General features: G+C 46.0%; 1 protein-coding gene across 3 annotated transcripts in view; it reads left to right on the plus strand.

Annotated features, from left to right (window-relative positions):
* The window catches only part of Nalf1 (NALCN channel auxiliary factor 1), a 566,094-nt gene that overhangs the window by 532,060 nt on the left and 17,196 nt on the right, over positions 1-16,838 (plus strand). For all 3 annotated transcript variants that reach the window (XM_048800644.1, XM_015484090.2, XM_048800645.1), the window contains one exon: positions 9,185-9,356. In XM_048800644.1, the coding sequence (XP_048656601.1) occupies positions 9,185-9,356 (172 nt within the window). The remainder of the gene's footprint in view (positions 1-9,184; positions 9,357-16,838) is intronic.

Genomic DNA, 16,838 nt, shown 5'->3' on the forward strand with positions numbered 1-16,838 from the left:
ATAAGTTTTGTGTCAGCAATTACATACTGTGGTTCAATATGTAATTGTGGTACAATATACATATTACTGTGGTTCTAGAAAGTGCTAAGTCATACTAACCAGGACAAAAAAAAAAAATAATAACTGTAGTCATCACCAGTATCATTGCTACAATGTCAGCAATGAACCTCAATATTATCTTCAATTGAAGAAAAATGTTGCAGCGTATCCAAAATTATACTTATTTGCCCAGTATTTCCTACATCAGAAGAAGAACAGGAGGAGGACAAAGGGGAGGACAGGGACAAGTCTGCGTAGGCCTGTGTTAGCCCCCTTCAGTTAGTGTCTGGATGCCTTCATTCATCCATTCATCCATTCATTCAAGAAACAATGGCGGAGCCCTGCCCAAGGCCAGGCCCCCACTCTGTGATATTCACTGCTGAGTTAAGATAGACTAGGTTCTTGCTTTCTTTGTGGTTTTGGGGTTTTGTTTAGTCAGATAAAATTCATTAAACTTGGCCTTCATAATCCAAGCAAATGCTCAGTTTTGTTTGTGCAACATAATTGGGCAAATTGCATGACGTCATTCAGCACTTAGAAGTTGAGAATTGCCATTTAACTTAAGGCAGGCTTCCAAGTGGAGTGTGGCCATCCAGGACGGGCACCATACCATCACATTTACTCCATCGTTCACATGTGCAAACACTTATACTTTGTGTCTGTGTTACAATGTACACTAATAGTTTGTATATGTGCTTTATAAATACCTATTTATGTAAGGGAAATGTACCAAAAGCTTTAAATTTATGGAGTATTAAAAGTGTTTGGAGCATCCTATTTAAAACATACATAATTTAGTGTCATTTCTACATAATTTAATGGTTGGGTAAATGTTCGTGGGAGAAGTAGCCAGAGTGGGGGGGGGGGGTGCAAACTTAGGATTGGGACCAGAAAAATAAGCTGCTTAGTTGGAGGAGGCTGTTCATTCTGGTAGCAGGCAAATTTTTTTTTCCAGGTAAAATTCTTGATCTTCCTCACCAACAATAGCATTGCTTATGCCAGGGTTTAAAGCATTTCAAGCCTGTGTTAAGAAAAACACAGGCAAGAATCCTTAGCTGTATTTTACATATTTCATTATGGAAAGGTGCCTGTAACAGTTGCAGAAGTGTCTTATTAAGCTGTGGAGAGTAGACAGAGAGTGGTCGATCTCCAAAGCCCAACCTGAGAAGAGGGGTTTCCTGGGACCCACAAACACCTGTATTGAGAGTATCCTGCGTTAACACCTGCTCACTCCTGGCTGGTGTCGATGTGGGGTGTGGGCAGGGTAATGGGCTCATCCTCCTCATTCAGACCAGATTGCTAGGTGCCCGGGCCTTGGTTTCCATGTGTGTAGACTGAGAGTGAGAGCCCCATGTCACATGATGAAGCGCTGAACCCACCTGGTACAATGACCAGGACGTGAAGCATCTACCGCTCCTTCCTTGCTAGTGTCACCTCTTCCCTCTCCAATCCTCAGTGACACTATCCCTCCCGCCCGGCTTTCCCTGTCTCAAGCCCAGCTCGCTCCCTCCCTCCTGTGGGATGCCTCTTCTCCTAAACCTGCAGGCCCCTGCTGCTGTGCACCTCGCTCTCTCCCCAGCACGCTCGGCCTGACGTGGCTCACCTGCTTCCTTTAATTGGGCTATTTTTCGAGTCAGGGAAAATGTCTTATGATGATTCAGGGAGGGGAGATTTGTGGGGGTTGACCTCAGCAGCACTTTACCACTCAGCCACCTCCCCAGCCCTTTTTATTTTTTATTTTGAAACAGGGTCTCCTAAGTTGCCCTGGCAGGACTTGAGCTTGCGACCCTCCTGCCTCAGCCTCATGCATACTTCCTCTCTCCGTGGAGGCGACAGTCTCCCTTGCTCTGCACCTCTGGCCTCAGCATGGGTCTGAGACTCACTTCCATCTCCTCTTCTTTACAAGACAGATTTTCACCGCTTTTTAAACCCTCTTCAACATGCTCAGCTAGCCTGAGCCGTGGAGCCTGGAAGAGGGTGTGCGTGGACATGTTCACTCGCTGTCCTTTCACTGCCCGAATCGCAGCAGGTCCCTGCCACCTTCATGACAGTCAGCAGACTGGGTTCACAGGTAGTGTGGGCAGAGGGCCCTGCATTGCCACCATGTCCCCAGTGCCCACCATCCACAGGAGGAGCTGTGCATTTCCTCCTGCCTTGTCCCAACTTCAGAAAAGGCTGTGGAGAAACCACAGCTACCTGGATGGCCAGGGTGCCACGGCAGCCTCCATGAACGGACATCCTTCCTCTCAGATGCCCACCATGTTGTCTCAGTCATGGGGACCAGGGGAGGGCAGCTCCCTCAGAGTCCTTACCCCAAAAGGAAAGAGCTAAACTTAGGTTACTACCACTGCGAACACTCCTTTTTGGAGGTCTGGCAGAACTACTTTGGAAGGTATGAATTAGAGCAACGACCCTGTTTTGCCATAATTCCAACCAAATCACAGTGCTCATCTAAAGATCACGCTTAGGCTCATCTCTGCTCCCTGAGGTTCTGCTAGGCCCTGTGAGCACTGGGTGGCAACCCACCTCGCCTCTGCTGTGTGGGACATTCTCAGCTTGTACCTGGGCCCACCCTGCACTGGGCACCTGGACCATGGCATCTTTTTGGAAGAGAGATTCGCTATATAAAGTGGGCTTTTGAAATTCTATTTCTTTAACGTTTATTGGACCTTCGATTAAGGCTGGAGCCTTGGGTCTGCATGTCCTCAGAGTCTTGGCCTGGCAGTCCCTCACCAATTACAGGATTCTGTACGCAAACCCAAAGGCACGCAGCTAATTCCCAGTGAGAGGTCCCCTGAAGGTAAACTTCTACTAGGCACATCCAGAGCACCAGGGATACAAAAAGGCACAAGGCTCTGATGGTTGCCAGAGTGTCCACTCCAGAAAGGAAGCCGCAAGAGGGGGCCAGTGAACGTCCACTGGAATGCCATTCAGGGGCTTGAAATGGGGACTGAGGAGGGCATCCAGAAGGGCTTCACAGGACATGAGATCTTAGCAGGCCAAGCTGGAGGGAGGTGCCTTCAGGCAGGAGCTACCAAGGCACACTTAGTGACCTGCCCGTCAGTTGTCACAGCCTGAGAGCCCACTGAAAGGATGGGAATGGCGTGATGCGGCTGAAGTGCAGAGCAGGACAAAGGTCATTAAGCTTCTGAGGCTGTTGAGGGCTTTGCACTTTTCCCTGGTGCCCTCAGGGATGGATGACACCTGGAGTGGCGAAATCAATGAACTAGGCCAACATCCCTCCGACTGCAGCTGAGGACAAGCTCACAGTGCAGGGCACAAAGGCAGAGCGCACAGGGCAGGGAGAGGCAGTGACAGGGAGAGCGCAGGTGTCAGCGGAAAGCAGAAGAGGTGTCCAGGTATCAGAGGGGTCGAGGGGTGGCCCCACAGAGGGGGATGGAGTCGTGGAGAGTGCAGAAGAGGCTTAGGGCAGCTCCCAGTTTCCTCTGAAAAGATGCTGATTCCAACTTGGTATTGTCCTGAACTTGAGATGTTGAAGAGTTTAACTGAAACAGATCAGATGAGGGAAAGAGAGAGAGAGAGATGGCACTGGAAATAGATGTAGCTCTCACTATCTCCCAGATAACAAATGAATCATGAGGGCGGACTGCGGACCAGATCTGGGGCCTAAGTGATACTGACATTTTGTGGAGGAAAACAGACAAGAACCCAAGACAACAGCACACAGAGGGAGGCCTAGGCGGGCGGGAGGAGGAGGGAAGCCAGGGTACTGCAAGTCACCAAGTCGGGGGGCTCCCTCTCTGGGCCCACCGTGGTCAGTGCTGGCCAGAGGTCGGATGGGGAATGGCTGACTCAGCAGCTGGGCTGGGGAGCTTGGAATGGAGAGGCCCCTGCTGGAGCCCAACCACAGTGAGATCAAGAGGGAGAGATGAAAGAACAGAAGGTGGGGGACAGAAGAGGTGGAATAAGGAGGGCCAGAGGGAGCAAGCCCGCTGGGATCCTAAGTAGGGCACTCTTTCTCCTGAGCGTGCTGAGGGGCTGGCAGACTCTTCTCGGTCTCCCTTCTCCCCTGGGCACAGGTTCAGCCTTGGGCCACGCCTCCTCTCCTTGGGAAAGCACAGGCTGCACGTTGCTGGGCACCTTCTCTGCAGTCAGCTTCTGTGGCCCCCACGTGGCCTGCCCTGGGCAGCAGGCCAGCTGAGGTCGGCGCAGTGTGGCCACACCAGCTCTGTCCCTGTGTGAGTGGACGCCGGCGGCCACGGGCAGCACAGGGCCTCAGCCTGGTGCTGGGAAGGGCGTGGGCGCACCTGGGAATGTGGGGCCGCTGCAGGGGCTCAGGGAGCTCTGCGGCACCAGGGAAAAGCCCAAGCGTAACAGCAGGATCCGAAAAGTGGGTCACAGCCCAGAGCATGGAGGTGCTCGCAGCCTTCTTCAGGGAGGGGGCCAGAAATATCGTGTGCTGCCCTTGTCTGCCTCTGGTGGCCCAGGGCCTCAGCACTCAGCCTCCCTGCAGATCCTCCCAGACTTGGCTGGGCCTCAGGCAGTGCTTTGGTTTCATATCTTCCCCTCAGAAAGTACCACACTTGCCAGCTTCTGGGTGCAGGTGCCTTCAGGAGACACCGACACAGGCAGAGCCGGCAGCAGGCGTTCAGGGACACAAAGGGGAGCTGATTTTGAGCTCCACACCTGCTCAAAATTGTCGCATGCGTTAAGCACCTAACTGCAGCAGCCCGAGGCAGGTGCCAGAGCAGACCAGAGCTCATAAATGTGTGGCCCCAGACACAGGCCAGCAAAGCAGTGGAGCCGACAGAAGTGGACCTAACAAAATGCATCAACAAATGTGGCAGATCAGAAAGAACCGGGACATGAGAAAGGGACCTCTTGGTTTGAAGAGGACAACCATTGCCAATACCTGATGTTTTTCTTTGTACTAAAAATTTGTAGCCAGCACGATATTTTTCTCAGCAGACTAACACATATTTGCAATATAAATCTGCCACTTAACTCTAAGATATAGATATGGATTTGGAGAGGGAAACAAAGTATATTTAAAAAGTAAAGATAATCTGGCCTCCTATTAGGAAAAAAAATGCTAATTGTAGGCATTTTGTGAAAGGTTCTCAACAGATGAGCCATCAGAAGATATGTCCAGAGCCTTCCTGTAGGGGAAGGCTGATCTATGATCGAGAAGGTCTTTTACCTCCTTGTACTAAATAGCTCCAATGATATGAAGCAAGTATATTCATTTCTTGTCACATGCTTTTGTTTGTCAAACCCTAGGCAGGGGCATCATGAGTGCAAAGCCAGCCTCAGCAACTTAGCAAGGCCCTAAGCAACTTAGCAAGACCGTATCTCTAAGTAAAATATAGAAAGGGCTGGGGATGTTGCTCAGTGGTTTAACACCCTGGGGTTCAATCTCCAGTACCCCCCCCCCAAAAAAAAAGAAAAGAAAAAAGTGTTTTCCTTTTAGCTCCATGCCACCACAAAACATCCAATTTTATCAACCTCCCTCCTTCAGAAACTTCTAGAAACGTGTTAGAAGTATCTTGGAGCCACTCATTTCTCTCAGCTTCCTCACCCAAGAATCCTCTTGGAGGTTTTCTGACCAGAAATTTCAAGTCAGTTTGAGTTCTTCCAGTTAAAGAGAGCTTAGTGCCTCAGCAGAGAGACCATTTTATTCCAACACATCTCTTCTGGCAAGAAAGCGCTTCTTTATGTTGTGCCAATATTTACCTATTTGTTTTCACTCTTACCTTCTGTTTCTACACTTAAAAAAAAGCCACCGTCATTAGCACCCAGCAGCTCCTTAGATACTGAGGCATCTGCAGGTAGCCGCCCCTCTCTACTTCCAGTTACTGCGCGTCCGCAGCCATTTCTGTTATCCACATGACAGTCTCCAGATGTCTTGCTAACCCAGTATTTCACATTTCAAGTAATCTTTGTCTAGATTAGAGAAGAATTTTCTTACTTCCCTGGCAAAGCTTTTCCGGTTACCTCTGGAATGTTTTAGCAAATGTGCTGTATGTGTGCCTTGTCTCTTTTATCAGAAACATGTCTACACAGAGAAAAGATGAATCCCCATTTATAGAAAAATAATTTCTCAGACTAGTCTCTCTCTTTTTTAAAAAATATTTATTTTTTCGTTTTAGTTGGACATAACACCTTTATTTCACTTGTTTATTTTTGTATGTGGTGCTGAGGATCGAACCCAGGGTCTCGCACGTGCGAGGCGAGCACTCTACTGCTGAGCCACAACCCCAGCCCAGACTTAGTCTCTTAAGTAGCAATAAAATATTTTTCCTGTCTTTATTTTGTTTTGATTCTCACTGTTTCTTCCAGTTGCTTTCTGACATGTCTTGTGCCTAGAACTCAAATTTTAGAAAATGTTTAATAGTCAGATGAGAGCTCTTGGCGGCGTGTTCAAATGTTGCTATGTGGATGATCAGGAACTGACATGCAGGGGACCTGGCTGGATATGGTGCGAGGCCTGAGTGCCCCAGACAGCTGTGCAGCAGTGGCCACTTTCTGGCAGACCATCTACCGCCTGCTTATAACACCTGCTTTGATCCCTTATGCATTTTTTGAGTGAAAAATCTCCATACAAATTGAAGTAGAAGAACAATGGTTCTGTTCCAAGAGAACAATGCAGAGGAAAAGACTGGGAAAGAGGATTAGTCTGTGTCCCCAGAGACCTTGTCTGTCCCTAATGCTCACGAGAGGCCACTGGGACACCATCCTGACTCTGTCAAAGCCCATGGGGAGCAAGAGTGGGGACATGCACCCCAAGGCCCATGAAAATACATGGAATTGACTGAAATTACATAGGTATACTCGTTAAAAGAAAAATCTTATCTTAGAACAATGTAACTCTAGGCTTTAGAGTTTCAGAAATATGCTCTCTTGGCTGGGAATCCCTTTAAAATTCCCAGAATGTGAGCTTTCCTTACAGTGGAACTTTATTGTTAGGATGTAGATAGAACCATTCCCAAACCCCTCCGGTACCTGGTAGGTAATTAGAACCAGGATTCACACGGTGAACACAGACCAGTCTTAGATCACCTCGGTTTATATCATATATTCATATTTCACATTATATCACACGCATATCAAGTGGTATTCTGCAAAGTATCTTCAATTCAAACTTTAACCCCAAAGAATGGTTAAAACCCATTTTATTTTCTCTTCTTCTGAAACAGATGCTTCCAGCCCCTTTCTGATGATGCAGGGGTACCACTTCCACCTGTCACAAAGTGCCTGGGCACACTCCCACCACCTTCCCAGCTGAAATTTAAGGACTCTTAAAGGGATTCCCAGCCAAGAGAGCATTTTTTTCTCTGGTGAAAATTTTCATTGTATACTTTTACATTTAGGACCCACTCAAAAGACCTACAAGAATAGGAATTATTTGTCTGTTTTTGGTTATATGGGTAACTATGGACCACTGACAATGACTTAGCAAATAAGAATCACTTTGGCTATCTAAAATTGGATCTGAAATTGACATTTATCCCATCTTACTCTTGTGGAGGCATCTTGACCAGAGAACATAACTTCATGTTAATGAAATTAATTGGAAGTTAAGAACAGAAATTCTATGCAATCCTCCTTCTAGCAAGTGCCTTTTGAAAAGGAGCACACATGTTGCTTCTGGGTATATCCAAAAACTCCCTGTGATTGCCTAAGTTCTTTGAGAAAGTTTTCAAATTAAACATAGACAAATTATTAAGAACATGACCTTGAGAGTCCTCTAGAATATAAATTTAAATCGTGGGTTTTCCACTTATCCCCTTGAGCAAAGGGGCTAATAGCTACACTTTAACTATATGCCAAAAATTACATGCTAATTGTAACATGCTTAGAACACAGAATAAACATGACAAATGATTGATTATTCTTGCTATTGTTATCTAGAACTTTTAATCTCTTAGTGTCCATGGAACTCTAAACCATTGATGTTTCCCTAGCACACAATGGGCAAAATGTTATCCGAGTAACAGAAAAACCTAGAAACAAACAAACAAAAAAAGCCATCACTGCCAAGGACCCAAGACAAGGCTGAATTTCAGTGATTCATCCCTTTGGTGGATACTGTGGCCAATGTTTATTCCAATTTAAATTGGGGTTATTTTTATGTAAGGAAAAAGTCATCTTTCCCAATTAATATTTCTCTGAATAGCTACCAAAAAACAAAGAAAAATGAAGACAGACTCCTTTCACATCACATTCAATTAGATAAACACCAAACAGCCAAGGCGTGGTGTCACACGCCTTTAATCCCAGTGACTCGACTCCGGAGGGAGGCTGAGGCAGGAGATGTGCAAATTCCAGGCCAGTTTCAACAATTTAGCAAGCAACTCAGAGAAACCCTGTCTCAAAACACACACACACACACACACAAATAAAAAGGGCTAGGGATGTGGCTCAGTGGTGTGGCACCCCTGGGTTTGATCCCTAGGACCAAAACCAAAACCAAAACAAAACACAGATCCAAGATTGACGTGGATAACATAACCTCTAAACAGGTGACACTGTGGCTGTGACGAGGTTTCCCTCCTCCTAACCTCACCACGGCATGTCATTTCTGATCTATGTTGAGTGTTTCCGGTCTTCCAAGGAGGTTTTTTCTGCATCTGATGTGAGTCATCCATGTAAATGCCCCTGTCTTCCTGTTCTGCGCCTCAGAGGTTCGAGCCAGGCCAGCAGACGGTGCTTCTGCAGCCGGAGCCCTTCTTTAATGACCTTGGCGCCATCTAGTGTCCGATAGAGGCGTCAACGGTATGCCGCGGTCCAGGGAATCACTAGCCACCTTGCTCACTGCAGTAAATAGCTACAGTTTATCCACAGGGTCATTCTGCCTTTTCCCCTATATATCCCTGGGTTTGAAAACTTCACTAAATCCACTGTTGTCCAAAGACACGCATCTGGTAAACCAAATGCCAGAATTCGCCTTGCACATTAGTAAGTTAGTAAGTGCTCAATCGCTGACTGTTTTCTCCTACTGCAGAAATTTGTTGCTACACTCTTATCGCATGCAGCTGCCACTGTGTAAATATGCTTTCTGGAAATGAGGTTTCCTTATGATCCACTTGAAACCACAGTGTGCTGCTCGCAGTACAGCATGTCCTTTACTGTAGGCAGAGCTCTTGTCACCCCGCCATATTTTTTATTCTTTTTTTTTTTTCAGATTGTCTACAAAGCCTGGCTCTGTTCCCAGTATTTTGAAGTCACACAGTTTAACTGCAGAAAGACAATTCCTTGCAAGCAATACTGTTTGGAGGTTCAGACAAGGTGTCCGTTTATACTGCCCGACAATGATGAAGTCATCTACGGAGGCCTCTCCAGTTTCATCTGCACAGGTAGGAGCGGGCCTGCTCTGCCCGGTGTCTCTCGGGGTTCCTTCTTTTGTGATGTTTCCTTGCTTTGCTGCTTCCTCCCACTCATACAGCCTTTGAAGATGAAGCTGGTAATTTTCCATGCTTGCCCAGGTAGAGGCACAGAAAGCACCGCCCCCCCATGATCTGAACACTGTTCAGTGTTTATGCTCCACTGTCTACGCTATCACTGAGTCCACAGTCATGAACTCTGTGAGAGGATAATTCTGCAGGGAACGTGTTAGCAATAGTGAGACACTTACATGTGACTAGGAGTGGGCTGGATTCTGCCTGCATTTTCTCTACATTATATAAGAACAGATGATGGGGAAAGACCGTTAAGGTGATGCTTCTCCAAATTAGCATGTTTATGTCTCCGTGTCTATTTTCTGAGAACTTTATGTTATCTTAAGTATCAGTAGCATAACATATCTGCATAAGTTATTATGTATGTCGGTTTGTGTGTTAGAGCTGCACAAGTGCCAAATACAATTTGAGTTTATATTTCCCATTAACAATGTTTACTTGTTTCCGTGGAGGGCTGAGAGGGGGAGAAACACCAGCAACTGCATGCATTTTCTGGATATTTATAAGCATTATATAACTCAGAGTAAGATGCAAAGGACAAAAGTGGTTCATTTTTGACAATAACATTGAGAATGAGATATTTGGCCAGAGTGAAGTGAAAATCCAAGTTGTTTCTCTGTATTTTGTTATAGTTGGAAAACACAATATCCTTGTAACTACATGTCTTGACTCATACCACGTCTAGTTTTCAAGTTTTAAGGATAAAACACTATCATAAGTGTAGACAAACATGAAAACTCTATTCTTATCTTAGATTTTAGGAAACTCCTCTTAAACACAGTGACATATTGAGATGCAAATGTGAAATCCATCAAATTATTTCCAGATCTCTTGTGCATTAGCCATATTGTTCTAAGTGCAAGTGACAAGCCAGCAAGAGACAGCCCTGCAGTTCTCCTCCTAAGACCTACCTGGAGGAATGGACGGGTGTCTCATGTCATCCTGGGGGGAAGGACCCCTGGCTGTAGGTGAGGAGATGTGGGCTGCTCTTTCTCTCATGCATTCTTCCTGTGACACTACCCTTCCTAGCACATCAGCAATAGCAGTCACCCTTCCCAACCCATGCCAGTTTGCTCTAAGGGTCACAGATGAGAAGATCACCCAACAACACAGATTGGCAAATGCCCTTGTATCCAAGATGGTGATCTTTGAAATGTCAAATGGTTTAGCAGTTGTTCTTGTTATTCTACAGATTTGATGCTTAGATCATTTTTTATGTTCCTTCTCTGTTGGGGAGAAAATGAGAAAAGAGAGAGAGGGGAGAGAGAAGGAGAGGGAGGGAGGGAGGAAGGAAGGAAGGAAGGAAGGGAGGGAGGGAGGGAGGGAGGAAGAAGAAGGAAACCAACATCTTTCCTTCCCCCCCCCCTTTCAAAATTATCTTCTTGCCTTCTGAGATAAATTTCACCAGGCACAGGCAATTTTCAATTTATCTTGAGGTTTACATGGAACTTCCCATTAACAACTGTCAAAATTTGTGGCCCTTAGTTATTGACTATGGGCCAGGGAGGTGTCAGCAGTGCTAGGACTTTGGGGAAAGGCACGGTGTCTTGTGGAATGCTGTCTGCTGTCATGGGCACGTGTGTGGCTTTCTCCTGCAGAAGGTCGGCAGCCTGCACCTGGTTCTTAATGTGGACACTAGCCCAGGCGGGGGTGTAGGTGATGCTGTATATCCTCAATTGTCTCCTCATCTTCATCCATATCTGTGGATCTCAAAGATGCACTTGGACATTAACTTCCTTTCTCAGACTTTCAAGGCCAACAGAAAGGGAAAGTCAGGATTGCATTTCCCTCCACACAACGTGGGCCAGAGCACACCTAGTATTTTTAATTGTTTTTAAGTTTTGTAAAATCTTCCTCTCCATAATCACATTGTTAAGGAACCCCACAGGAAGAGAGAGCTGTGTGGCTGGCTCAGGACACAGTGCCTCCTTCATCTCCGTGGAAGGCTACCAGGGCTCTGCTCTAGGAGCCTCTGGGACCTTGCTGTTCTTCCTCCACTCTCCATGTGGCTTCATTACTGAGCCATTAGAGCTGCACGGTCAATGCCGCATGCATATTGTCCTGAAGTTCTGTGAAAGTCTTGGACAGGAAAGATCATGTTTTCAGACTGGTTGTTGAGAGCCACAGCCAAAGGGGCCCCAGCAAACTTCCAGCTGCCAGCAAACTTCCAGCTGCCAGTTGATGATTGGCTCACAGCAGCCCCAGCAAACTTCTAGCAATGTGTTTTTATCTTTGTGTGCTAATAATACATCATCCATATAGTGAAATATTTGTAGTTCAGGATTTTTATTTCTAAGTGGCTGGATTACTTTGTTAACATAAATTTGACACATAGTTGGGCTGTTAGCCATCCCTTGAGAGAGTACTTTCCACTCATATCTCTGATCAGGACCTTCATGATTCAGTGCAGGAATAATAAATGCAAAACGTGGACTATCCTCAGGATGAATTGGAATTGAAAAAAAAACAATCTTTAATATCTATAACTAAAACATACCAAGTTTTTGGCAAAGCAGACAATTGAGGAATCCCCGATTGAGCAGGTCCCATAATAACCATCTCATTATTAATGGCTCTTAAATCTTGCAATAATCTCCATTTACCAGATTTCTTTTTGATGACAAAAATGGGAGTATTATGGGGAGATACNGAATAAGCCTATCTACAAATTCAGCATAAGGTTCATTAGCTCCTTGTATTACCTTAGATAATTGACCTTGTAAACCTCCATGTCCTTGTAAAGTCTTCCATGCCTTAATTGCATCTGCATCTTCTTTCCTGGAGATGGCCAGGCCTCTGGAGATTCTGTGACCACACAGGATCATATCGTCTCCCCAGGGTCTGGGGGTGTCCCTGATGAGTGCTCCTCTGTGCACTGCTACCTTGCCAAATGCATGAGGGTCCCCAGAGAACAGCTTCAGCTTGGAAGAAATCAGCTCAGAGATGCAGTAGGGCTGGCTGGAGGAGCACCCTGTGCTCAGCATTCGTCCCAAACTCCAAGTCGCACATTTTTCAGAGGTTCCTCTTCTTAGTGTGCTCAAAGGCTGGGCTACCTGGTCTTCTAAGTATGTGTGGAGGGAGCATGAGCCATTGTAGGCTCCTTAGTGCACATTGAGGGAATCATCTTCCAAACCGACCAACGAGCAGACTCAACACAGGGGAACAATCTTCCCCACTCCCAGCTAGCTGCTGACATCCCAGGCCACCTGGATGGCGGCTCATGGCAGTATGGCCTACACACCAGCAGTAGCCCCTTCACTAAACCAGGCTCTGTGGCAGCCATCAACCACGTCCCACACATCCCAGGAGGAGGAGTGCGTCAAGCTAATCTTAATCTTTGCCTCTGGTAATTTTTTTTTAATAACACAAAAATGTAAGTGAGGTATTATACTGAAAATTATCAATTATCATCAAGGATCGAAGGCAAGGTTGCAGTTTTCTTCAAATTCAACACACTCACTTCAGCTGTTTCCTCACTATCTAAATGCACAGGATTGGCAGCTCCTGGGAGAGACAGTGCCCTCTTTGATGCTGAGGATTCTCAACTTATTCCTTTTGTCAATGTCCCCGCTATTGAGTGAGTGCATAATTGTAAGTGTCACTGTCAGGTACAAGTGATGAACAATCTTGTTCAAGGTGCTTCTCCTTTGTGACAAACCAGTGGTATTGTGACCACTTCTCCTCAAAGTACTCTGTACCCAGCCTTTTAGGGATATGTAATTGGAGGGACCCCAAGTTCTTCTTCATGTTGTTTTATGAGACATACTGATACTGGAAATTTCTATCATTTACAAAAGTGAATCTCAGCACCTGCTATTAGTGAACTAGAAGATTCAGACCAGATAAAATTTCTCTAAATAAACACGTTTTCTTCACAATTTTGGTACCTGTTATTAAATTCAACACTCAGTGTACCATTTCTTTATAATGTGTATGTGACAGACCCACGTGCTAAATGTCGAAGTTTGAAATTTATTTTGATCATCCACTGCTATATGTGACTGTGATCCTCAGTAAACCCATAACTTATTAAGAAGGAACCTCTGAGGATGAACAGTGTCTTTGACCCAGGGTGTTACAGAAGGTCATGACCAATCCCAGGTGGCAAGGGCACAGCCTCCTATGCTTAATTCTGATTCTGTTTTAGGAGAAAAAGGAAAGACACTGTACCTGCCATCTCTATGGTTTCTCAGTTAAAGAACAAAACCTACACATCATAAAGGAGGGGTTGAAGGTTAATCAGGGGGAAGTTCTGCGTGGTGGTAGGGCAGGACCCAGGCCTGAGTCCATGTGGGGCCGGCTGCAGGGCTCCAGGTGGGTGGGCTCAGCTCCGGCCCGGCTCACCATGCACCGCTGTCGCAGCTCGTCTCCCTCTGCAGAGCGAGGGGGTGGGCGGCTCTGGGCTCAGCCGTCACGGGGTAATTACGTGGGTTTCCCTCTCCAACCTCCTCGCCTCCATCTAGAGTCCCCAGAGAACTCCTTGATTGCTTACCTGTAATAGGGAGCCGAGATTAAGAAAACAGAGGCAGCGGAGGATCGCAGGCTGTGGGTGCTATGGCAACAAACATGGGAAATTACCCTTTGATTGACGGATAGAATAGACCCGGCGCGATCTGTTCGTAGGGAAATTAGTGAAAGAACAAAAGTAAAAGTTGGTCCGCTGAGGGTTACTGACAACGGAGATGAAACATATTTTCAGAATTCTACGTAAATTCTGCATCCCATTTTTTAGCTGTGACAAGAACGAGGTTCTGTTTCTGCCTCTCGGGAAAACACCGTGGGCTGCTGCGGTTCCCCCGTGACAGGCAGGGTGAGCGCGCGGCGACGGCGCCCCCTCGCGGCCGCGCTGCGCCACTGCACCGCCGCCGAGAGACTCGGAATCCCGCGGGAGAAAATAGATGGGCATGCGGATCTCACCACAGAGGAGTTTCCGAAGTGTCTACTGTCTTAAAGTTCACGTTTGAGAGAGTTTCCAAGAGAGAAAGACTAAACGATCCCCAAATCCCATTCAAAGTGGCCAGCGAGCTGAGCAGGATTTTAAAAGAGAACAGATTTTTCTCATTAAAAGAGGATTTGGGCAGAAAAAAAATCTGCTTCCCAGAGATTTTCAAAATAGTCACCCATACTATGTTGCATTTCTGAATTTTCCCTAGTGTGTTTCTATGTTTAATTGCTTTTTAAACTATAATTTTTTTTTTCTAAAAAAAAAAAAAAAGAAAAAGAAATGCCACTTTAGTTTTAGAATCATTTGATCCTAAGCAAAATTTATCACAGTTTGGGCCAAAGAAGAAATGTGAAGAGAGATGCTATGTCTAGAATAAAATTTTTAAAATAAGAGAATAAGTTATAAAAATAAATGAAATTTAGTAACTTTATATGATGGCGATATCTTCCACTGGAATCCTGTGCTTCTTTTCTGGTGCTGGGCGTCACACCTCTTGCATGCTAGGTAAAACTCTACCACTGAGCTACATCCCATTTTATTTTGAGACAGGGTCTTTTGCTGAGGCTGGCCTTGAACTTATAATTCTGCACCAGCCTCTGGAGTAGCTGGGATTACAGGCATGTGGCAACACACCTGGCTTAGAATACTGTACTTGTGAGGTTTATTCCAGTTAGTATCTGCATTCAGATCCTTCACACTTAAGATTGCTCTTCCTGACTTCTACCTTCATGTGTATTCCCAAAAGCTCATTTGCCTCTGCAAGGAAACAGAATGTGTGTGGGGGGAGGGGGCTGGAGTAGATGTAAAGATGCCTGGATTCTGCCAGTAGTTTTGCAAAGTCAGGCCCCCCAAACAGCTCCTCCTCTCTATAAGCAACTAACGCTGCTGAGCCCATCGAACACCCAATGGGAGGGAGACAGCTGGTCCAGCCAGGAGGTTGAGGAAACCAGCTCAGCATTTGCATGAACTGGGGGAACTAGTCCGCAGAGGTTTCCTGGCAGTGAGCACTGAGCTCGCTGCTCCAGGGACCATTGAGGTCTAGACTGTGGCTGCACAAGGAGACTCAGCAGAGAACAGGGTAGTTGGCTTTTTGAGGTCCCTGAGGGAAGATCTTAGTGACACCAGCCAACAATTGCCCATTGACCTTCCAGCAGAAGTGACATGGCATCTGGCAGTCCCATGCAGTCTTCTCTGGCCCCTTTGTCCAGTTGGACTACTGGATGCCACCCTAAGGTAAGGCAGTGCCAGGTGCCCAGAGTCGAGTAGGTTGGTGCACCCTGGGTGGAAAGGAATCAATCCATTCAGAGACACCCCCTGCCCCCTGCCCAGCACAAGGAGGTGACAGTGCCCATAGCAGCATGGCTTCCTGAACCCCACGACAGAGAGGAGACTCAGGCATCCATGACAGCAAAATCTTATTCAATGAGGTTGTTCACCTAAAAAAAAAAATTAATAAATTATGAAGAACCAACCCCTCTGCAGCTGCTCTGGACACCAAATTGCTTTGAATAGCACCATCACGCCACATGGCTGTAAGATCAAGGCAGGAACGCCCGGCTCACTGACCCCTTGGGATCTGGTGCTGCTTTCGCCCAGGATTAACCCCAAATCTGCTACTTCAGAAGCAGGAAGAGCTCCACATTTCCCAGCTAAGAGTCCAGTGTGTGTATCTCCAGTGGAACAGGAAATGGCCAGCCAGTCCATCCTGAAATCAGTGTGTGAGTAAAGGTTTCCCTACTCTGGTGGAGCTGGAGAAAGCCAGTCCGTGGCTTCTGCAGAAGAGGGAGGAGCCACAGCCTGCAGTCCCTGCATGCTTAAGTGGTTCCACAAACATGCCCTGGCTTCTCAACAGCATATATCCCATTAAAAATGAATGCTACAAGCATTTTGCAACCCAGACCATTTTTTTTTTCTGGTTAAATAAGAGAACAGTCTGTCTCACTGTTCTTGAAAAAAAGTTGTGCTTAGACGGCTAACATTGTCAGTCGGGTTGGTGAGGGAGGCTTTCAGTTTGTACATGAACACACCAAAACTGTGCTGATGTAAAGGGGAAAGACAGACCACGGTCTAAGGTACTCATCTGAATCTAAATAACCTCAGTCTAATTTGTGTTATAGGTACCACATAATAGATAATATCTGTAGCATAGATCAATGTATAGCATATTTACATGTGAAATTCACATATATTATTTATATATGCAAGTAACACTTGTAGACATGTATTATTACATGCATATGTAAATGTATGAAATACTTATGAAATGGTTAAATTTCCCAAGAAACATAGGTAATGGAAAGAGGAAATATTTTAGATTTAATTGTTGAAGTTCAGTTTTTTAAGTGTGGGCTTTAAAAATAGTTTTAAAATCAATTCTATGAGAAGAAAGGTTTGGGGACGATTTGAATAGGGCAGCTCTGATGGAAATGTGGGGC

The sequence above is a fragment of the Marmota marmota genome, unplaced genomic scaffold, assembly GCF_001458135.2.
Source record: "Marmota marmota marmota unplaced genomic scaffold, marMar, whole genome shotgun sequence".
Lineage (NCBI taxonomy): Eukaryota > Metazoa > Chordata > Mammalia > Rodentia > Sciuridae > Marmota > Marmota marmota.